Below are 19,070 nucleotides of genomic sequence, written 5' to 3'. Positions count from 1 at the left end.
TTATAATAGAAGAGCAAAAAAGGAAGAAAAATACTAAGCGAGGTTCTGTAATAACTGTGAAGAAACAAATTGAAGTTAAGACTTAAAGAACCTTTTGACAGGCTTAGTTTTTATATTAGTTTTGAGGCTATGTCTCATTGTTTTGCTAAAGAAGCATCAGTATTTCAGTTTTTACCTTGTAAGTTTTACGCATTTATAATTGATGATATAGTTTCACACCTAGATATGTCTGTATTCTGTTTATGACTTTGTTTTCAGGATTTTTCTCTTCTGGGCAACATTGAAAAATGTTTCATTTAAAACTCCATAGCTTACACATTATAAATAGAATACATTTTAAGGTTTGCATTGTTTGTTAATTGTATACATAAAGGAATTTGAGTTTATTCATGTAAAATTGTGTTTTAAAGTAAAGCAGGCTGTTAAAAGTCAGGATAATGGTTGCCCTTTGGGGGAGTAGTGACTGGAAATGAGCATGAGGGGAGCTTCTAGGGTGCTGGTTCTGTTCTGTGTCTGGGTGTTGGACGCATGGTGAGTTTGGGAAAATCACTGTGCTGGACACTGAGACTGTGTGCAGTGTTCCTCATGTGAATTATACTTTGACAAAGAGTTTAAAAATACACACATACATACCATTAAACATGGAAAAAAATAAAGCATGTTCATTAAAAAAAAATTGGAACATACAGAAGAGCATAAAGGAGTGGAAGTGGAAAACTGTAAAAGAGGTAAATTGTTACCATCTAGATGAAATCACCATCATCTCCATTTTGCCACAGTTCCCTTCACTTCATTTTGCGAATTAAAAAACAGTTGTTATGGTACTACACGTGCAATTTTGTATGTTGCTTCCCCCCAGTTAATATTTTAGTGTCAGCACGTCCTCGTGTTGTTAAACGCTTTGTGTTTATTCTTTTGGAAGTTGACACCTTCTCTTGTAGGCGAGCACCACTGTACGAGTAACGACCTCCAACGCCAATGCCGCAGGCCCCCTCATAGTGGCTGGCTACAACGTGTCTGGCTCTGTCCGCAGTGACGGGGAACCCATGAAAGGGGTGAAGTTTCTTCTGTTCTCTTCTTTAGTAACCAAAGAGGTAAGCAAAGAAGAGTGAAGAACAAGAGAGATTGTGGGCAGGGCTGGGGGCACAGGGGATCACAGACTAAGAATACACGGTTTAAAATGCAGGTCAGTCTCAGACTAGAAGACAAACGTACGGTTACCAAAGGGCATAGCGGGAGGTGGGGAGGGATAAATTAGGAGCTTGGGATTAAGAGATACACACACCACTACATATAAAATAGATAAACAGCAAGGTTCTACTGTGTAGCACAGGGCACTATATTCAATATCTTGTAATAAGCTATAATGGCAAAAGAATCTGAAAAAGAATATATATATATGTGTGTAACTGAATCACTTTGCTGTATACCAGAAACTAACTCAACATTGTAAACCAACTATACTTCCATTAAAAAAAATTAAATAAAAAATAAAATGCAGGTCAAGGTTGATTTATAGTTTCAGCATTTAAGAACTTTGTGTTTCTCTGTTGACTCACAAGAAATCGAATGTCTGCACCGGGAGGCAGTGGAATTCAGTGGAAAGTGCACTGGCTTTGAAATCAAACAGACCCAAGTTCAGACAAATCCCAGCTCTTCCTCTGACCAGCTGTGTGAACTTGGGCCACTCTGGTTTCTTACCTGGAGGACGGTGACCATTTTTAACTTTTCAAACTTGAATGTAAAGATTTTACATTCTACTATGTCCTCTGCTCTGTCCTAGGTTTCAGAAATATATATTTTGTGAAATAAAACTTATACAAGTATTTTAAAAAATTAATTTATTTATGACTGTGTTGGGTCCTCGTTTCTGTGCGAGGGCTTTCTCTAGTTGTGGCAAGCGGGGGCCACTCTTCATTGCAGTGCGTGGGCCTCTCACTATCGCGGCCTCTCTTGTTGCGGAGCACAGGCTCCAGACGCGCAGGCTCAGTAATTGTGTTTCACGGGCCCAGTTGCTCCGCGGCATGTGGGATCTTCCCAGACCAGGGCTCGAACCCGTGTCCCCTGCATTGGCAGGCAGATTCTCAACCACTGCGCCACCAGGGAAGCCCCTACAAGTATTGTTAAAGCATGGCTATTTGATAATAATCAGAACATGTAAGTGGAAAAGGAAGTCATTTTGGGTTTTTTCTCCTGGCCTAGGATGTCCTGGGCTGCAACATCTCCCCAGTGCCCAGGTTCCAACCCCAAGACGAGAGTCTGGTGTATTTGTGCCACGCGGTCTCCAAAGAAGATGGCTCCTTCTCCTTCTATTCGTTGCCGAGTGGGGGCTATACTGTGGTGAGTGAAGCCGACTTCTGTTCTGTTTATGTTTGGGACACTTACATCATAGGAAGAGTCAGTGCCATTTGGATATCAAAGGACTGAATGGTTGGCCTGCAGTTCCATGACCATTTTATTTAGCAGTTACTGAAGATGTAACTCTGTCCCCTCAGTAACAGCTGGGAATAGTGCAAGTCTTTCTCTTGCACAAATCTGAAACAGTTAGGATTAATAGTGTCTCTTTGCCTGCTTTGGACCCCTGGTTATTTGTGGACTGCTGGATTGAGTGTTAATATTGATGGTTGAATCATGTTATTGGCTCTTGGTAATTAACCGACTTTTTCTTCCAGATTCCATTCTATAGAGGGGAGAGGATTACCTTTGACGTTGCTCCTTCTAGACTTGACTTTACGGTGGAACATGACAGCCTGAAAATTGAGGTAAGGCCTCTCTGTTGGGGTTCCCATCCCTGGGCACAGGTGTTGTAAACGTGTTAAAAAAAAATCAGTTTATCTAGAAGTACTGTTGGAAAAAACAGAATGAGGTACTCTCTTCCACTTCATTCTGGGATCGACTAGATCCTTCACCTCTCTCACATAATGTCTTTATCTTAGAGAATCAGAGCCCTATTTACATCTACTTCATTCAATGAAATATATTTACCAAGTGTCAATGAGATATATTTTAGGTATTATTCTAGCGATGGGCGTATAGCAGTGACCCAAAGAGGCAAAAGTTCCTGTTTTTGTGGAATTCATGTTCTAATGGCAGAAAGAGATAATATACTTACAAATAAGTAAATAAGCAAGTATATGAGAAAGTCTTTGTTCTTTAGAAACATAAAGCAAGAAAAGAGATTATATAGTTTCAAGGTTAAGATAGGGTTGAGGTCTCATAGGTTGTTCTTGGGAAGGCCTTAGGGTGAAGGTGACTTTTGAGTGACAACCTGAAGGAAAAGAGGCAACGAACTGTACTTACATCTGTGGGAAGAGTGTTTAAGACAGGGAATGGCAGGTGCAAAGGTCCCGAGGCAGGAGTGTGGCCAGAAGGTTTAGGGAACCCCAGAAAGGCCAGGGTGGCTGGAATGGAGCGAGCGAAGAAGGGAGGAAGAGGGGAGAGTGTCAGAGAAATGGTGGGGTAGGTTGTGCAGGTCCTGGTGGGCCATTCTGGGTGACAGTTGGCACCGCTGAAAGGTTCCGAGCAGAAGAAGAGGTGTGTCCCCTCCAGCTGCCATGTTGAGAAGAGTCTGCAGGGAGCAAGGTGGAAGTGAGGGACGGGTTGAGTAGGTGAGAGCTGACAGAGCCCGCAGTGGAATGACAGCTGGGGTGATGGATGGGGTGATACAGGCCCTAAAATAGATGGTAAATGTGTTTTTCATCACAGTTCTGTCTTTTTTTTTTTTTTTTTTTCTTTTTGCGGTATGCGGGCCTCTCACTCTTGTGGCCTCTCCCGTTGCGGAGCACAGGCTCCGGATGCGCAGGCTCCGGATGCGCAGGCCCAGCGGCCATGGCTCACGGGCCCAGCCGCTCCGCGGCATATGGGATCCTCCCAGACCGGGGCACGAACCCGTATCCCCTGCATCGGCAGGCGGACTCTCAACCACTGCGCCACCAGGGAGGCCCTTCACACAGTTCTGTCTTTAATTACAGATGTAGAAAATGGTTACTGTAGAAAATTTGCTAGATAGAGTAAATCCCCAAAGAAAACAGCAGTCTTTCATAAGTGGACCACCCAGTGTTACAGTTATTGAAAAAATTAAATTTAATCGTTTTCTTTTAATGTTACATTAGAAAGTACTGCGTTAAAGTAGCTTAAACTGGTGGGAGCTAGCTTTTAGGTCACATTCTCAGTGGGGTTCTGACTCTGCCCTTTAAGATTCAGTGAAGCATTTGACTGTAGCGCTGTGCCCTGGAGGGGGGATGGAAGAGTGAAGGTCAAGTCCTTGGTGCTTCAAGGGGCTTGCACAGAAGGATGGGGGCAGGTGAGTGGGGAAAGACATTTCCCAGATCACAACCAAATGCAAGGTTTTAAACAGACATGAATGGAATTTCAGGGAGTGGCTTGTAAGCTGTATGAGGTCGGGACCATTGAGTCTTATTCTTTACTGTATTCCTAACACGTGATTTAGTGCCAGGGACATGGTAGGTGCCTAATAAAAGTGATTGTTGAGTGAATATATAATTTAATAAGTGGGTTAACCACGTCTTTTTAGAAGGATCAAGAAGAGCTACCTGGGCTTCCCTGGTGGCGCAGTGGTTGAGAGTCCGCCTGCCGATGCAGGGGACACGGGATCGTGCCCTGGTCCGGGAGGATCCCACATGCCGTGGAGCGGCTGGGCCCGTGAGCCATGGCCGCTGAGCCTGCGCGTCTGGAGCCTGTGCTCTGCAGCGGGAGAGGCCACAGCGGTGAGAGGCCTGCGTACCGCAAAAAAAAAAAAAAGAAGAAGAAGAGCTACCTGACTAAAGAGGAAGCCATTTTATTTTATTAGAGCCCAAATGCTGTTGCATATATGCGTGCATGCATGCATGCATCCATTCATTCAGGAGTCATTTATTGAGTGCCTACTGTGTAGCAGGTGACTAAGACAGAAAAGGTCCCTATCTTCATGAAGCTCACATTCTAGTGGGAGGTAGACAAACTAGAAGAAACCAAACAAGGACATACCAGATATTGGGGAGGTTTTTGCTGAAGCCTAGAAAGTAGGTTAGTGTGATGGACAGTAACTGGCTGGGGCGTGAGGCAGGGGCTCCCGAGAGAGGGTAGTTAGAGCATCTCAGAGGTGGTGACAGTTTGAGCTAAACCTGAAGGACGAGAAGGGGTGGCCTCTCCCCCGTCCTCTGCAGGTGTGGGAGGAGATCCAGGCTGAGGGAGCAGCCAGTGTGAAAGCCCCTCGTGGGGAAAGCATGCAGGAACCCAAGATCAGGGTGGCTGAAGCCCAGCTGAGTGCAGAGAGCCAAGCCCTGGCCCTCACAAGCGAGGAGGGCCCAGACACATAAACCAAGCGGAAGACAAGACCTGGGAAGGGGCTGCGGGTGGGTGAGCTGGGAGGGAGCTGGCTGGCACGGGGCACCAGAAGGCAGTGTAGGCAGGGGTGCTGAGTGGCGGCATGAGGGGCATGAGGGGGGCTTCTGCGACTCAAGGACATGACAGCCTCCTCCCTGTTCTTCATCTTCTAGCCTATGTTCCACGTCATGGGATTCTCTGTCACTGGGAGGGTCTTGAACGGACCCGAAGGAGAGGGTGTCCCGGACGCGGTGGTCACCCTGAACAACCAGATCAAAGGTGGGCAGACACGTTGGGCCCTGGCCTGTTTGCCTGGGCTGGGTTTTGCTCACAGAGAGGAATGGAAAGGAAAGAAAATCTTAACGACTCTATGAAAACATGCCAGATTTTGGTCTCGAGTATCCCTGTGTAGATGAGGACTACACAGTTGTTTTTGTCTCATCCTTTGTTGGCCTGTTTTTGTTTTACAGTCAAAACAAAAGCTGATGGCTCATTCCGTCTGGAGAACATAACAACTGGGACATACACCATCCACGCCCAGAAGGAGCACCTCTACTTTGAAACCGTCTCAATCAAAATCGCACCCAACACGCCTCAGCTGGCTGACATCATCGCCACAGGGTAAGGCGGGTGTGCGGGGCCTGGAAGGGCCGGTGCTTATGTTGGCGGCCAGTGGAGGACAAGACCACCTTTGATCTGACCATGCATTTCTGCCAAGGGTCCACATTCCAGTCTCAGACACCTATGGAGAAACTCAGGCTGGTTTCTTTAGAAAGATCAGAGCTAAGTGTTATAAACTGAATGTGCTTAACTGTTAGCTGCTTCAAGAAAATCATCTTGCTTCAAAGTTAAAGTGGGTTCAAGTTAGAAGAAGATCTGTTGTGCCTGACTTCACATCTGTGAGGCCTGCCTTGGCTTCACTGGAAGATAATGTACTTGGTTGAGAACGTTTGCTGTAAGATGCTTCGGGTCGTTGTCACAGTTCTTCCCACTTTGTTGTACTTATTGTGAATTGTGAGGGGATATCCCGTGGTTGAATTCCTATAGTTTTATCAAGTAGTGGCAGTGTCTAGTGCGGAGAACCCCGGCCTTGGAGTCAGAGTTTGGGTCTTTCTCTTATCCGTGTGTCACCTATAGAATGGGGAGGCTGCCATCCCTCCTTGGCAATAGGTGCTCACTAAACAGTAACTTAACTGGGTGGGGAGTGGCGAGCAGGGTCTGCGTGGAGAGTGGCCTCTCAGAGCAGCGCGGTGCGGATGGGGGCATAGCACTTGGTGTTGCTGGAGTGTAAAGTGCTGGGTGGATGAAGGGGGCAGGTGTCAGAGGGCCTCCTCACTCCCCGTTGGAAGACGGGGATTTTCTCCACCAGGGAGAAAAGTCAACGGGCCGGTGAACGGTGTGAGCACAGAGGTAACGTGGTAAGGTTTTTGTCTTCAGTGAGACACTGTGGTGCCACGGCTGGGGGGAGGGCCTCGAAGGGGACAGGAGAGGGTGCGGGAGGCCTGAAAGCAGAGTTGGCGAGGGCCTGTCTTATAGGGAAGTCAGGGACAGATCGGGAAGATGTCTCAGAGTTCCCAGCCCGAGAGGCAGGATGCCTGTGGACGGGGAGAGGAGCCGGTCGGGGATGAAGCTTCAGTTTTGGCCGCGGCAGTCCATAGGCCCACTAGGTGGCGCTCTCCACCACGTGCTTGGATAGATTGTAAATCGGGAAGACTCGGCCGCAGGTGGCAGCCAGAACCTCGGATGTGTAAGAGCAGGTAGAAGTGGATCAGTGGACCGGAAATAGAATGTCAGCCTTCGAGGCGGCCTCAGGAGAACCTGGGGCGGGGGGTTAGGTGTGACCTCCCGAAGGTCCCGGAGGTCCAGGAGCTGAGCCCTGAAGGCATGCTTTATTGGCTTGGTTGCTGAGGAGGTGACCGTTGTCTGTAGGCAGGCGGGGGGTCCGGGTCCGGGGTTCAGTGTTGAAAGGCAGGTGAGGAAGCAGAGCACCCGTGGAGCCTGCTGCCGTGTGTGTCGTGGTGGAGCCTCAGGAAGTGACTCCTGGGCTGCAGTTCTCCCTGCTTCCCTCATAAACAGTTCTGAGCAGCGACTCCAGGTGAGCCACCGTGATAGGTGCTGGGTGTGTACAGGGAACCAGGCTAACGTCACAAAGGCAGGGGTCCAGGAGACAGACTGAAGACGAGGAGTCAGTGACGGTAAGTTGGGGTGGGTGTGCAGGGAGAGCTCGGGGACTCCGAGGGGACTTTGTTTAGGTGGGACGCTGTGGAAGCCGAGACCTTTGGGAGGACCGAAAGGTAGCCGAGTGGAGGGCTTGGCAGGCAGAGGGGACAGTGTGTGCCAGGGCCTGGAGGGGACAGGGGAGCTCTGGGGTCGGGGTGGGGACAGCCAGCGTGGCTGGGGGCGATGGTGAGGCTGGAGGGCCACGTGGCCTTGTAGCCATCTTGTGGGGATGGGCTTCTCCCCAAGTGCAGTGGGAAACCATTGACGAGTTTTCATCAGTGGAGCCGCGTGGATCAGGGCATTTTGGAAAGTTTTTGTTGTTGTTGTTGTTTTTTTGTCTTTTTTTTCCTCCCGACTGCTGTGTGGAGAGTGGATTGGAGAAAAGCCAGAGTATAAGTGGAGGGCGTAGATGGGAGGTGTGACAGTTGTCTGGAGGAGATGGTGACCAGTGGAACCTGGGACCCTGCTGGCGGGGGTGGGAGGAGGCGTAGGTGGATTTGATGAGTGATATGGAGGCTTTGTGCATCAGAGCCCAGATTTCCTATTTGAGCATCCAGGTAGATGGAGGAGGTGCCATTCATGGAAATGAGGAAACGTAATTTAATTTTATATTTATTTTCTTCTTTAAAGTGGAATATTTGGGTCAAAGAAAGAGAAACAACATTTGTTGAGCATCATTGGAAAAATTCATCATTTTCCTTTTGGCCCGTTTGCCTTTTAATTCATTGATATTTCGTACTCTTTCTGTTTTTCCCTTTTAAAAAATTATTTGCTAATTTATTTGAAAATCAAACTCTGACTTCTGTCTAAATGGTAATGAGAATATAGTTGTCTCACGATGCACCAAAATTACTGATTTCTCTTCATTAATGTATTAAATCCTGATGAAATAATTTAGTGACACATCAATTTTTAAGAGCTTCAGTATAACAAAACACTGTCTTGCTGGCTTTTTAGTTCTTTTTCTAAGCTAAACCAATATATATTTGAGGTTTAGGGTAATTGGACACTTATCTTTAATTGAGAATACGAGATAAAACTGATTGTATGGTTAAAATATTTAAAACGTAGGCAAAGAGGTTCAACTTGGAATGAATAAGGGGACTTCCCCCGCAACGTGGGCACAAGTGAAGGGAATATGGAAGGTCCTTGAGAATAATTCCATCAGTAGTCCCTTCCTATCCATTTTCTCTGGTAGTACACAGTAGGGAACCAAAAGGCAAACCTTTGAATCTAGATCAGGGGCTGGCACAGTTTGTCTGTCAAGGACCAGAGAATAAATATTTCAGACTTCACGGGCTGATAAGGTCTCTGTGACGAAACCCACTACAGACAGTTCATAAATGAACAGGCTTGGCTGTGTTCCAGGAAAACTTTATGTGTGGACACTGACGTCATAGTAGCATGTCATTTATTATGTCAGGAAATAATCTTTTGATTTTTTTTTCCCCTTTAAAAGTGTGAAAACAGTCTTAGCTCACAGTCCCTCCCAAAACAGGTGGCTGGTGTGACTTGGCGCATGGGCTGTGGCGTCTTGCCCCTCACTGTCCAGCCTGAGCCCCCATGGCCAGGCTGGTCACATCCCTTTAGGGAGACGGCTGTGCTTTCCTTCACTCCTGGACTTCACACACACAGCGTTCCACCGCCTTCTTGTTCCTTCTGCTGTTTTTTCTTTGCAGCAGAGTGGGTGTGCCAGCATTTAGTGCGCCCCATAATTATCCAACACTGAATCCGGCATTTTTTATTCTCCTTCTGTCAAAAGGCACAACTGAATTTTTATCTAAAGTGATTCTCTTTAAGATTAGAAGATATAACCTTTAGGCAGTTGAAGAAGCGATTGTGGCCTCCAGCTGTGGGACATTATTACACTTAAACACACCAACTGACTAAAAATGAAGACGGTCACTCCACGGACGCCAGGCTTCGTTGGTGTTTATTAGCGAGCGGATGTGCCTTTCATGTGCTTCTGGAGGTGTGCCTTGTAGCACTTTACATGCCGCTCATTGCAGTCTCCAGTCTGAGCCATTACGTTAATAGGGCTTTTCACTTATAAGTTGCTTCTGTGGCTCCTAGCTCCTAAGGAGTTCAGTTAGCTCTGCATTTTTGTTTAACTTAATTACCTTTCCTATTCAGATCTCTCAGATTGCTTTTATCTGTGCATTATATATAATCACAGGCGAGGAAGGTGTCTTTGATAACCCTGCCTTGTTTTGTCCCCTGGGTAATACCACACTTTCATAGGCAGCATACAGCTCTTGCTTTTAAGGACTAGTCTACATTCTCAGTTTGAGGCTGCTCCACCGTCAACGACCCAATTATCTGAAGCTTTTTTTTTTTTTTTTTTCTTTGCGGTAGGCGGGCCTCTCACTGTTGTGGCCTCTCCCGTGGCGGAGCACAGGCTCCGGACGCGCAGGCCCAGCGGCCATGGCTCATGGGCCCAGCCGCTCCGCGGCATGTGGGATCTTCCCGGACTGGGGCACGAACCCGTGTCCCCTGCGTCGGCAGGCAGACTCTCAACCACTGCGCCACCAGGGAAGCCCTATCTGAAGCATTTTTGTCATCCACAGATTGTTTGAAAATTGCTTCTGCAGTGGAGGATGGCCAGATGTCACCCAGAACATACGAACAGCCCTGCCCCGGGCCCCGGGCCCTCGCTCTGCCTTTTCCTTATGCAGAAAGAGGTCCAATCGTCTTTCTAAAGGGTGCTTTTAAAACTGGAGTCATTTTGGCTACATTCCTGTCTCTTCATTAAGATCATACAAGTCTTAGGGACGAGGGCTGAAAGAGGGATGCATAGTTTGGGTTGCTAAGCACCTTTCCTGTGATAATTGAGTTCTCATGCTGGAATGAATGGTCCCCTTGTTGCAGGTTCAGTGTCTGTGGCCAGATATCAATCATTCGCTTCCCCGACACTGTCAAGCAGATGAGTAAATACAAAGTTGTCCTGTCCTCTCAAGACAAGGACAAGTCTTTGGTCACCGTGGAGATGGATGCTCAGGGATCATTCTGTTTTAAAGCAAAACCAGGGACCTACAAAGTCCAGGTATGACGAGTTTTGTTCTATTTAAGATATTTGAAGAAACACCAATGATTTAAAAAGGGTTATCTTAAAATGGGATTAGAGAAGGAGCATTTCCATGCCCAACTTCTTATTTTGAAATCTTTACATTCCTGCATGTCACAGTTAGTAGAGCAGACAGGTAGCTGGTTTGAAGGTGATGCAACAGGCCTTTCTCTTTTCCAGTCCTGATGTTTATTAGGTGTTAGTATCAGGCTGCCAGTCACGCCTCCACCTTCTCAGGCTTCTGGCTGCTGTTGAATATCCACGGGTCCCCAGAGGAGATCGCAGTGAACTCTTTATCAATGGCAGCTCAGTAACATCCACAGAGCATGGCTTCTGGACCCTGAGGCCAAACACAGCTTCCCTTTTCCTGCCTTGCTGTAAATTGAAGACGCTGGGCAGGCACCACCTGATTTCTCCATCCAGGCAGGTGGAGAAGCAGGGGAGACCCTGGCTTGTAGTCTCACCATCAGGGTGAAAGCCTGAGCACTGGTGGGGGCAGTGGGCAAGAGATGAGACAGACGTGGAGGTCAGGTCACCGGCCCCCTGGGGTCTCAGGCTCTCACCCATCAAGTCAGCTGCTCCCTAGGGAAGAGCAGGGGAGGGGACTGGGAAGGGTCCTTCTAAGACTTTGCTCTCCTGTAGGGCCAGTGGGATCCCCCCTGGCTAAGGAGATGAGGTGGGCGCACAGCCTTGACCCTGCTTCCACGAACAGCATACTGTGTGGGTGGGCAACTCCTTTACCAGCCAGCCAGTGTCTTGTGACATTGGCCACACGGACAAGCCTTTAGAGGCCCTTGTCCAGGGAAGGGCCATTCCAGAATGTGGTCTCTACCAGGGATGAAGAAGGCGAGCACCACCTCCCCTCCCAGTCCCTCCTGTGAGCTTGAGAAAGGCACATAGAGATGAGGGAAGAAGAAATGGCCCCGTTCCACTGATGGTCATCCACATGGCATCCACAAGTTCACAGCTCGTGTCACGAGTGACCTCAAGCCAGGATCAGGTTCTGGGATTTAGTATGGTTTCCACCTGGGTGCACATGATCAATGACAGCTTTGCATGCCCTGATACGCTTCTGTGTACACCCTGGTGCTGCTGAAGGCTAGTGTTTTATGTCTGCTTAGAAATATGTTTTCTTCACACCGGCTGTATGCAGATTTGTTGTGATTATAAAACTAGGCCTAGGAATGAACCTTCGTCCTACAGAATCCGTTTAGCCTTGGGCCCAGGTGGATGTTCTGGTGCCATGTCGGCCAGGGAGCAGCGGCCCTGATGCAGCCGCTGACCTTGTTCTGTGTGTCCCGCAGGTGATGGTTCCTGAGGCGGAGACCAGAGCGGGGCTGATGTTGAAGCCTCAGATGCTGCTTCTGGCTGTGACTGACAGGCCTGTGATGGACGTGGCCTTCGTGCAGTTTTTGGCATCGGTTTCAGGGAAAGTCTCTTGTTTGGGTAAGGTGTCAACTGAAAGCAAGAACAGATAGGTTCAAAGAAGTAAGTGGGGAGAGGTGGGACTTTGGTGAGCTTTTCCTCACTGGGCAGCATTGAAGGTAAAAGCAGAAGCTGCTCCAGGGGAGTGGTGTCTGTCTGAGAGTCTGTGTAGTGTGCAGTTCTTTCTGAATAATTGCCACAATCACCATAACATTTCTCTTTGAGTAATGCTGCCTTGGCTTCCAGAAGAAAATGTGGGTTTCTTTTTATTGCCCTCTGATTCTGAAAGGAAGACGGTAGTTGGGCCCAGGTTTCCATCTCAACTCTCACTTACCACTGTGAGACTGTAAGCATGTACTTGCCCAGCCTCAGTTTTTCTTCTGTAAAATGGGAATACTGCTGCTCTCAGGGTTTTAATGAGGCTTAAATGCGGTCATGTCAAGAGGCAGTGTAGCACAGTGGCTAAGATCATAGACTCTGGAACCAGACCACATGGGCTTGAACCTTCGCTGTGTGACCTGGGGTAAGTTACTTAACCTCTCTGTGCTTTGAGTCCCTCATCTGTAATGTGGAAATGTTAATAGTACCTATCTCACAGGGCAGTTGTGAGGATCAAATGAGTTACTGTATGTATAGCTGTTGGAAGTACCTGGAACACAGCAAGAGCCATATAAATCTTTGCCATTATTAGTAATATTATTATGATGATGATAAAGGGCCCAGTTCTATACCTGGTATGAAGTGGATTTTCAATAAAGTTTTATCACCTTTGTCTATTTTTCTCTGGCTCCTGTTGATGCTCCATAGATATTACTTCCCCCAATGCAATAATTGCTGGGTGGCTTCATTGTTTGGTACCAATGATAAGCATAGGGGGAGACTTCCTAGAATCAAGTAGATGCATGTTAGCTTTGAAGGAACCTCCTGGCACTGTCCTTCAGGAGCTAAGCGGTGGGAAGCAGCACACAGAGATGGAGGGTTCGAACGGGTGCTATGGTTTACAAGGCAGTCAAGTGAGGCCCCCGCATCTTTTCTCTGCAGACACCTGCGGTGACCTGCTGGTGACCCTGCAGTCCCTGAGCCGCCAGGGCGAGAAGCGGAGCCTCCAGCTCTCCGGCAAGGTCAACTCTATGACTTTCACGTTTGACAACGTGCTGCCCGGAAAATACAAAAGTAAGAACCGAAGGCAGCACTTCCCGTCTTTCTAAACTTTCTAGAAACCTGCTCTCAAGTTGCATCCCAGCTGTACAGTTGTACTTGTTTAACTCTTCTTTACCCCTTGACCTTGAATGTGCATTATTTAGCCTTGGGCAGTAATGCAGAAGTTGAGGCTTTATGAACTGACCGCCGCCTCATCAGGATGACCCACACACTTCTTCTCATGCCGTTTTATTTCTAAATGCCGGAAAAGAGTGTGAAATAATTACACGGACGTGTTCTACCACTTAGCAGCTGTGTGAGCGAGGCAGCTTACTTGATCTCCCTGAGACTCAGTTTCCCCTTCTGAAATAGGAGTCATAGAACCTTTCTGCAGAATGTAAGACTCATGAAATCCAGTATGTGAAGCCCCTTGCACAGGGCCTTGGAAGCAGAAGGTGCTGGCAAATGTTGTTTCTCTTTTCTCCGCCTTTCTTGAGAAGCTCCCATTGCTTGTATTTTTTTTTTTTTTTTTTTTTTTTTTTGCGGTAGGCGGGCCTCTCACTGTTGTGGCCTCTCCCCTTGCAGAGCACAGGCTCCGGATGCGCAGGCTCAGCAGCCATGGCTCACGGGCCTAGCCGCTCTGCGGCATGTGGGCTCTTCCCAGACCGGGGCACGAACCCGTGTCCCCTGCATCGGCAGGCGGACTCCCAACCACTGCGCCACCAGGGAAGCCCCCTTTGCTTGTATTTTTGCTGTCAAAATTTAGCTGGGAGCTGCTGGCAGTGAATGGCTTATAAAGTAGGCTGATTTTTCTGAGGAATTATATTTTCTGTTATGTCAGGTGTTGGCAAACTATGAGCTGAGGGCGACTGCCTGTTTTTATGAATAAGTTTTATTGGAACACAGCCACGCCCACTTGTTTGTTTATTGTCTGTGGCTGCTTGTGTGCTGCAGAGGCAGAGTTGAATAGTTGAGACCATGGGCCCGCAGAGGTGAAAATATTTACTCTCTCATGCCTTACAGAAAAAGTTTGCCAATCCCTGAATGTCTTACTTGTAGTCGGCTCTTAGGCCCAGTTGAATTTCTTTCTTGGTGATTTTAATGGCCATTGGTTTCAGTTTTTCTTCAGCAGTTACTTATTCCCACTGTGATTAGCTCTATGTGTATACTGACACACACACACACACACACACACACACATATTTGTTGGTATGTATGTGTATAGAGGCTCACACAAAGAATTCATCAGCACTGTTTTTCTGGGGGCACTCAGGGAGGCGGTGTGCTCTGTTCCCACGTGGGTGTATGTTGTGTCCTTTGCAGTCAGCATCCTGCATGAAGATTGGTGCTGGAAGAACAAGAGTCTAGAGGTGGAGGTTCTGGAGGACGACGTGTCAGCGATTGAGTTCAGGCAGACAGGATATATGCTGAGATGCTCCCTTTCTCACGCCATCACTCTGGTAAGCGGGGCTTCTGAGGATTCTCTTATGTGGAAGGACACTCGCCTTTTGGAGAGCAAGAAGGACTAGCATGCTAAGAGTCTTATCAGCATAGATAGTCAAGGCGGATTCCCTTTTCTGCCCCTCGACTCTCCCACCTATTACGGAAAGCACCACGAGGAAGCATTTTAATTCCCTTAGTGGAAAGATGCCTTTGTTTGGGAGATTTCCTTGTCCTGGCTTCACATTAAATTCTAACTTTGACTAGTGATTTGGGGAAGCTGTTGACGGAGTGCAAAGCACGTGGGCTCTGTAGCATTGGGCAAGTTCATTTAGTGTTTGTGAGCCTCAGTTTTCTCCTCTAAAATTGAGATCATAATACTCACTCCCCAGGGGCATGATAAGGTTTAAGTAAACCTCTTATGTATTTGAAGTTTTCCTGGCCATACACTGCTGTTGTTTATGAACAGGTGCAGCTGAGGACAGAGTTGGTTATTCTCTTGTAGTCTCTGCAGCTGGATTGGCAGTGTACGCAGTGGGTTTCAGGAAAGGGAGCACCTGTGTACAGCTATGTAGACCCATTCATGAACTTTACATAATTTTTTTTTTTTTTTTTTTTTTGCGGTACGCGGGCCTCTCACTGTTGTGGCCTCTCCCGTTGCGGAGCACAGGCTCCGGATGCACAGGCTCAGCAGCCATGGCTCACGGGCCCAGCAGCTCCACGGCACACGGGATCCTCCCGGACCGGGGCACGAACCTGCGTCCCCTGCATCGGCAGGCGGACTCTCAACCACTGCGCCACCAGGGAAACCCTATATAATTTTGTGACTTCCAACAATGGCAGATGTCACTGTCAGGTCCTAGTGGAGAAACAGAGGCAAATGGCAATTAAGTGGCCGCTTATATTAGACACCAGAGGCAGTGAGACTGGTGTCTCCAACACCAGTTGAATGCTCTAACCACTTAACTACAAGTGCTCAACAAACAGCTTTGTTACGAGAGATGGGTTGATTAATATCCAGTTGAGAATAAGTAATAGACATTTAGGAAACCATTCCTTCCCTTAAACCCTCCAGTGGATTTGCATTTCCCTTAGACGGAGATCCATCTTCCTTAACAGTGGCCAGCCCTTCGCTAACGCGTACCTTACCCCTTACCCCTCTCCCCTTCGCTCACTGGGCCGCGGCATACCGGCTGCCTCGGGCAGTTCCACACCAAGCTCGGTCCCTTCTCTGGGCCTTTGCACATACTCTTCTCTGCCTGGAATGACGTGTCTTCTGCACAACTGAGCGTATTTGCTTTTTCTCATCACTCAGGCTGCAGCCCCAATGTTACCTGCTCAGGAGGGGTCTGTTCTGAGGCCAAGCTGAACAGGCCTCTGCGGTGGTCCCTCTCTATTCTGCTCCCTGTTTATTTCTCTGTAAGCTCTGTTACTTCCTAGCTGAAATCTACTGACTTCTTTGTTGACTACCTGGGTTTTCTCTTTCCCATATTAGAATGTAAGCCTCCCTGAAAACAAGAGCCACGGCAGCAACCAAGGCCCAGCCTTGAGTCTGCCGCATAGCAGGTACTCAATAAATATTAGTTGATTGAATGAAAAAGATCACGTTTTTGTTGGAAGTTTTGGAAGCTTTTTGATTTTCCTGTGGCACCCAGCTGCTCACATGATTAATGGGCAAAACAGATGACTGGTTCAGAAACAGAAATATTATTAATCATCGCTGTGTCTCCATCTCCCCTAGTAAGTCATTGTATTGGCTTTGGTCCCTTAGGAATTTTATCAGGATGGAAATGGACCTGAGAACGTGGGGATTTATAACCTCTCCAAAGGCGTCAACCGATTCTGCCTGTCCAAGCCCGGTGAGTCTGGAAGGATTGATGTGCTACGAGTGAGAGAAATGGAAAGGCACCAGAGGGTGGTTTTAAAGGCGTTTTTCCCTATCTTGGTTCAGTTTGCATCAAGCTGTCAACTTTGGCTGTGGTTAGCTCTTCTGGAGGGAGCAGCGTTTTTACCCAAAGAAACAGAGGTGGGGGCTGGCACGTGTTCCCGGGCTCTCGGGTTGGAGTTGGGGCCAGACCACTGGGCCCTTTTCACTTCTAAAAGCATTGCACCATCAGCCCATGACCTCTCCTGATGAGTGATCTTTTTAGGATAAAGATTGGATCATCTCCCGCCTTGCTTAAAGTCCTTCAGTGGTTTCTCTGTCTGTTAATGACTTTATTGAGATGCAATTTGCAGACCATAAAATTCACCCATTTAAAATGTGTTCAGTACAGTGATGTTGAGTAACTATACCGAGCTTTACAACCATCATTATAATCCAGTTCAGAACATTTGCATCACCCCAGTAATATCCTTCCTGCATGTTTACATTTGATCTCTATTCCCAGCTCTAGGCAGCCACTAATTTGTTTTCTGTCTCTATGGATTTGCCTTTTTTGGACATTTCATATAATGAAATCATACAATACTGTTACTTTTTAGGCTTCTTTCACTTAGCATAACGTTTTTGAAGTTCACCCAGGTTGTAGCAGGTATTAATAATTTGTTCCTTTTTATTGGTGAATAGTATTCCATTGCATGGATATATTACAGTTTGTGTATCCATTCACTAGTTGGTGGGTGTTTGAACTGTTTCCAGCTTGGGGCTATTATGAATAATGTTGCTATGAACATTTGTGTACAAGTCTTTGTTTGGACATTTGTTCGGTAGATACCTAGGAATGGAATCATATAATAAATTTATGTTTAATTTTTAAAGAAACTGCCAAATTGTTTTCTGAAAAGGCTGTATTTGCCATTTGATATTCCTACCGGCCATGCCTGAGGGTTCATGTTTTTCCACATCTTTACCAATATTTGTTACTATCTTTTTGATTTTTAGCCATCCTGGTGGGTGTAAAGTAGTATCTCATTGTGGTTTTATTTTGCATTTTCCTAATGAATAATTCAGTGACTTCTCTTGGTTCTCAAGATAAGATACAGTCATCCCCACTCACCCATGGTTTCACTTTCCACAGTTTCAGATACCTGTGGTCAGCTGTGGTCCAAAAATATTAAATGGGAAATTCCAGAAATAAACAGTTCATAAGTTTTCAATTGCATGCCATTCTGAGTAGCGTGATGAAATCTCTCACCATCCTGCTCCCGTCCAGCCCGGAGATGTGAATCGTCCCTTTGTCTGGCACGTCCTTGCTGTATACATTACCCACCTGTTAGTGAACGTGAAAACATAATATGTAGAGGGTTGGGTACTATCTGCGGTTTCCGGCATCCACGGGGGGTCTTAGAACGTATGCCCCACAGATAGGGGTTCTCTTGTATGAAACACTTATTAGTCAGACCTTGAGCTCCTGTATAATCTAGCTCTGCCTGTCACGCTCTGCTCCATTCACTCTGTCCTGTGTTTTCATCAGGATGCCGTTGGCTGCAGGTCACAAAATCTGTACGACAGCCCCCAACAAGTGGGGTTAATTTGGCTCAGTAGCAAAGTCTGGCAGCATCAGGCATGGGTTCAGCAGCTGGTAGATGTTAGGGTTGGTGTCTTCGTGATTCTTTTAGCTCTTTCCCTGGTATTTCTTACCTTGTGTTTTCAAGGTGCCTACTGTTGCCCCAGAAAACTTAATGTTTAAGGTAGGAAGATGAGGAGAGGGGCGGGCAAACTTCGTGTCTTAGTGGCCAGAACCATGTCACAAGGAAACTTTGTGTCTTACCGGCCAGAACCGTGTCACAAGGCCACTTTTAGCTGCAAGGGAGCCTGGGGAGGTTGGATTTGCTGCCCGAGGCTGGGCGCATGTTCACCCTAAACGTAAGCAGGAAAGACAGCTGTTAGGGAGACAGCCAGCAAGCCTGTGGTTCAGATGCTGTGCTCTACCTCAGTGCTTTCCCTGCCCCACCCGCTCTTCACCCAGCTCTGCCTGCCTGCCCATCACTTCTCGGTTCCAGTGTCACTCCCCAGGGAGACTGGCCCCCCAGTGTCGTTGAGAGCTCCCTGCTGTGCTCGTGTCCACAGTGCCCAGTTCCTCCCCTGCCCATACCCGTCACACCTGGTGTGCACGTGGCTGTCGAATGCTCTCTCTCTGTAGATGGCAAGCCCCACGAAGGCAGGGACCGTATCTGTGCCCACCGTGTACCAACACCTGGCACAATACCCGGCCCGAGTGTTGCCCTGTCAGTGTTTGTCAAATGAAAGAACAAACAAAATGAATGAAGAAACCTAGTAATTTTTTTTCTACTCGTAACTGCATTGAGGCTTGATCAGTGTGACAGAAACAGCACAGGTGATTTGAACTAATTTCATGTTTTGGTCGGTCATATGGCCAAAATGTTGGTTAAAGACCATTTGGGAGAATCCATTGTTACACTTTGCTCCTTCCAGAGACTATTCTGGCAAATGACATCCTATGCCCCTAATCTGAGTGTACCCTGCGTGAGCTCATGGCATGAAAGTGTTTTT

The 19,070-nt window shown here is 47.4% G+C and overlaps 1 protein-coding gene across 1 annotated transcript in view; it reads left to right on the top strand.

The window, feature by feature from the left end:
- The window catches only part of LOC308628654 (BOS complex subunit NOMO1), a 53,064-nt gene that overhangs the window by 11,861 nt on the left and 22,133 nt on the right, over nucleotides 1-19,070 (top strand). Inside the window, exons 7-16 of the mRNA XM_081255840.1 lie at nucleotides 942-1,094; nucleotides 2,203-2,340; nucleotides 2,673-2,762; nucleotides 5,499-5,604; nucleotides 5,796-5,946; nucleotides 10,414-10,588; nucleotides 11,914-12,055; nucleotides 13,076-13,207; nucleotides 14,498-14,634; nucleotides 16,386-16,473. Of these exons, the coding sequence (XP_081111966.1) occupies nucleotides 942-1,094; nucleotides 2,203-2,340; nucleotides 2,673-2,762; nucleotides 5,499-5,604; nucleotides 5,796-5,946; nucleotides 10,414-10,588; nucleotides 11,914-12,055; nucleotides 13,076-13,207; nucleotides 14,498-14,634; nucleotides 16,386-16,473 (1,312 nt within the window). The remainder of the gene's footprint in view (nucleotides 1-941; nucleotides 1,095-2,202; nucleotides 2,341-2,672; nucleotides 2,763-5,498; nucleotides 5,605-5,795; nucleotides 5,947-10,413; nucleotides 10,589-11,913; nucleotides 12,056-13,075; nucleotides 13,208-14,497; nucleotides 14,635-16,385; nucleotides 16,474-19,070) is intronic.

The sequence above is a fragment of the Mesoplodon bidens genome (assembly GCF_964165515.1).
Source record: "Mesoplodon bidens genome assembly, chromosome: 15".
Taxonomy (NCBI): Eukaryota; Metazoa; Chordata; class Mammalia; order Artiodactyla; family Ziphiidae; genus Mesoplodon; species Mesoplodon bidens.
This window is presented reverse-complemented; position numbering and strand designations above follow the sequence as displayed.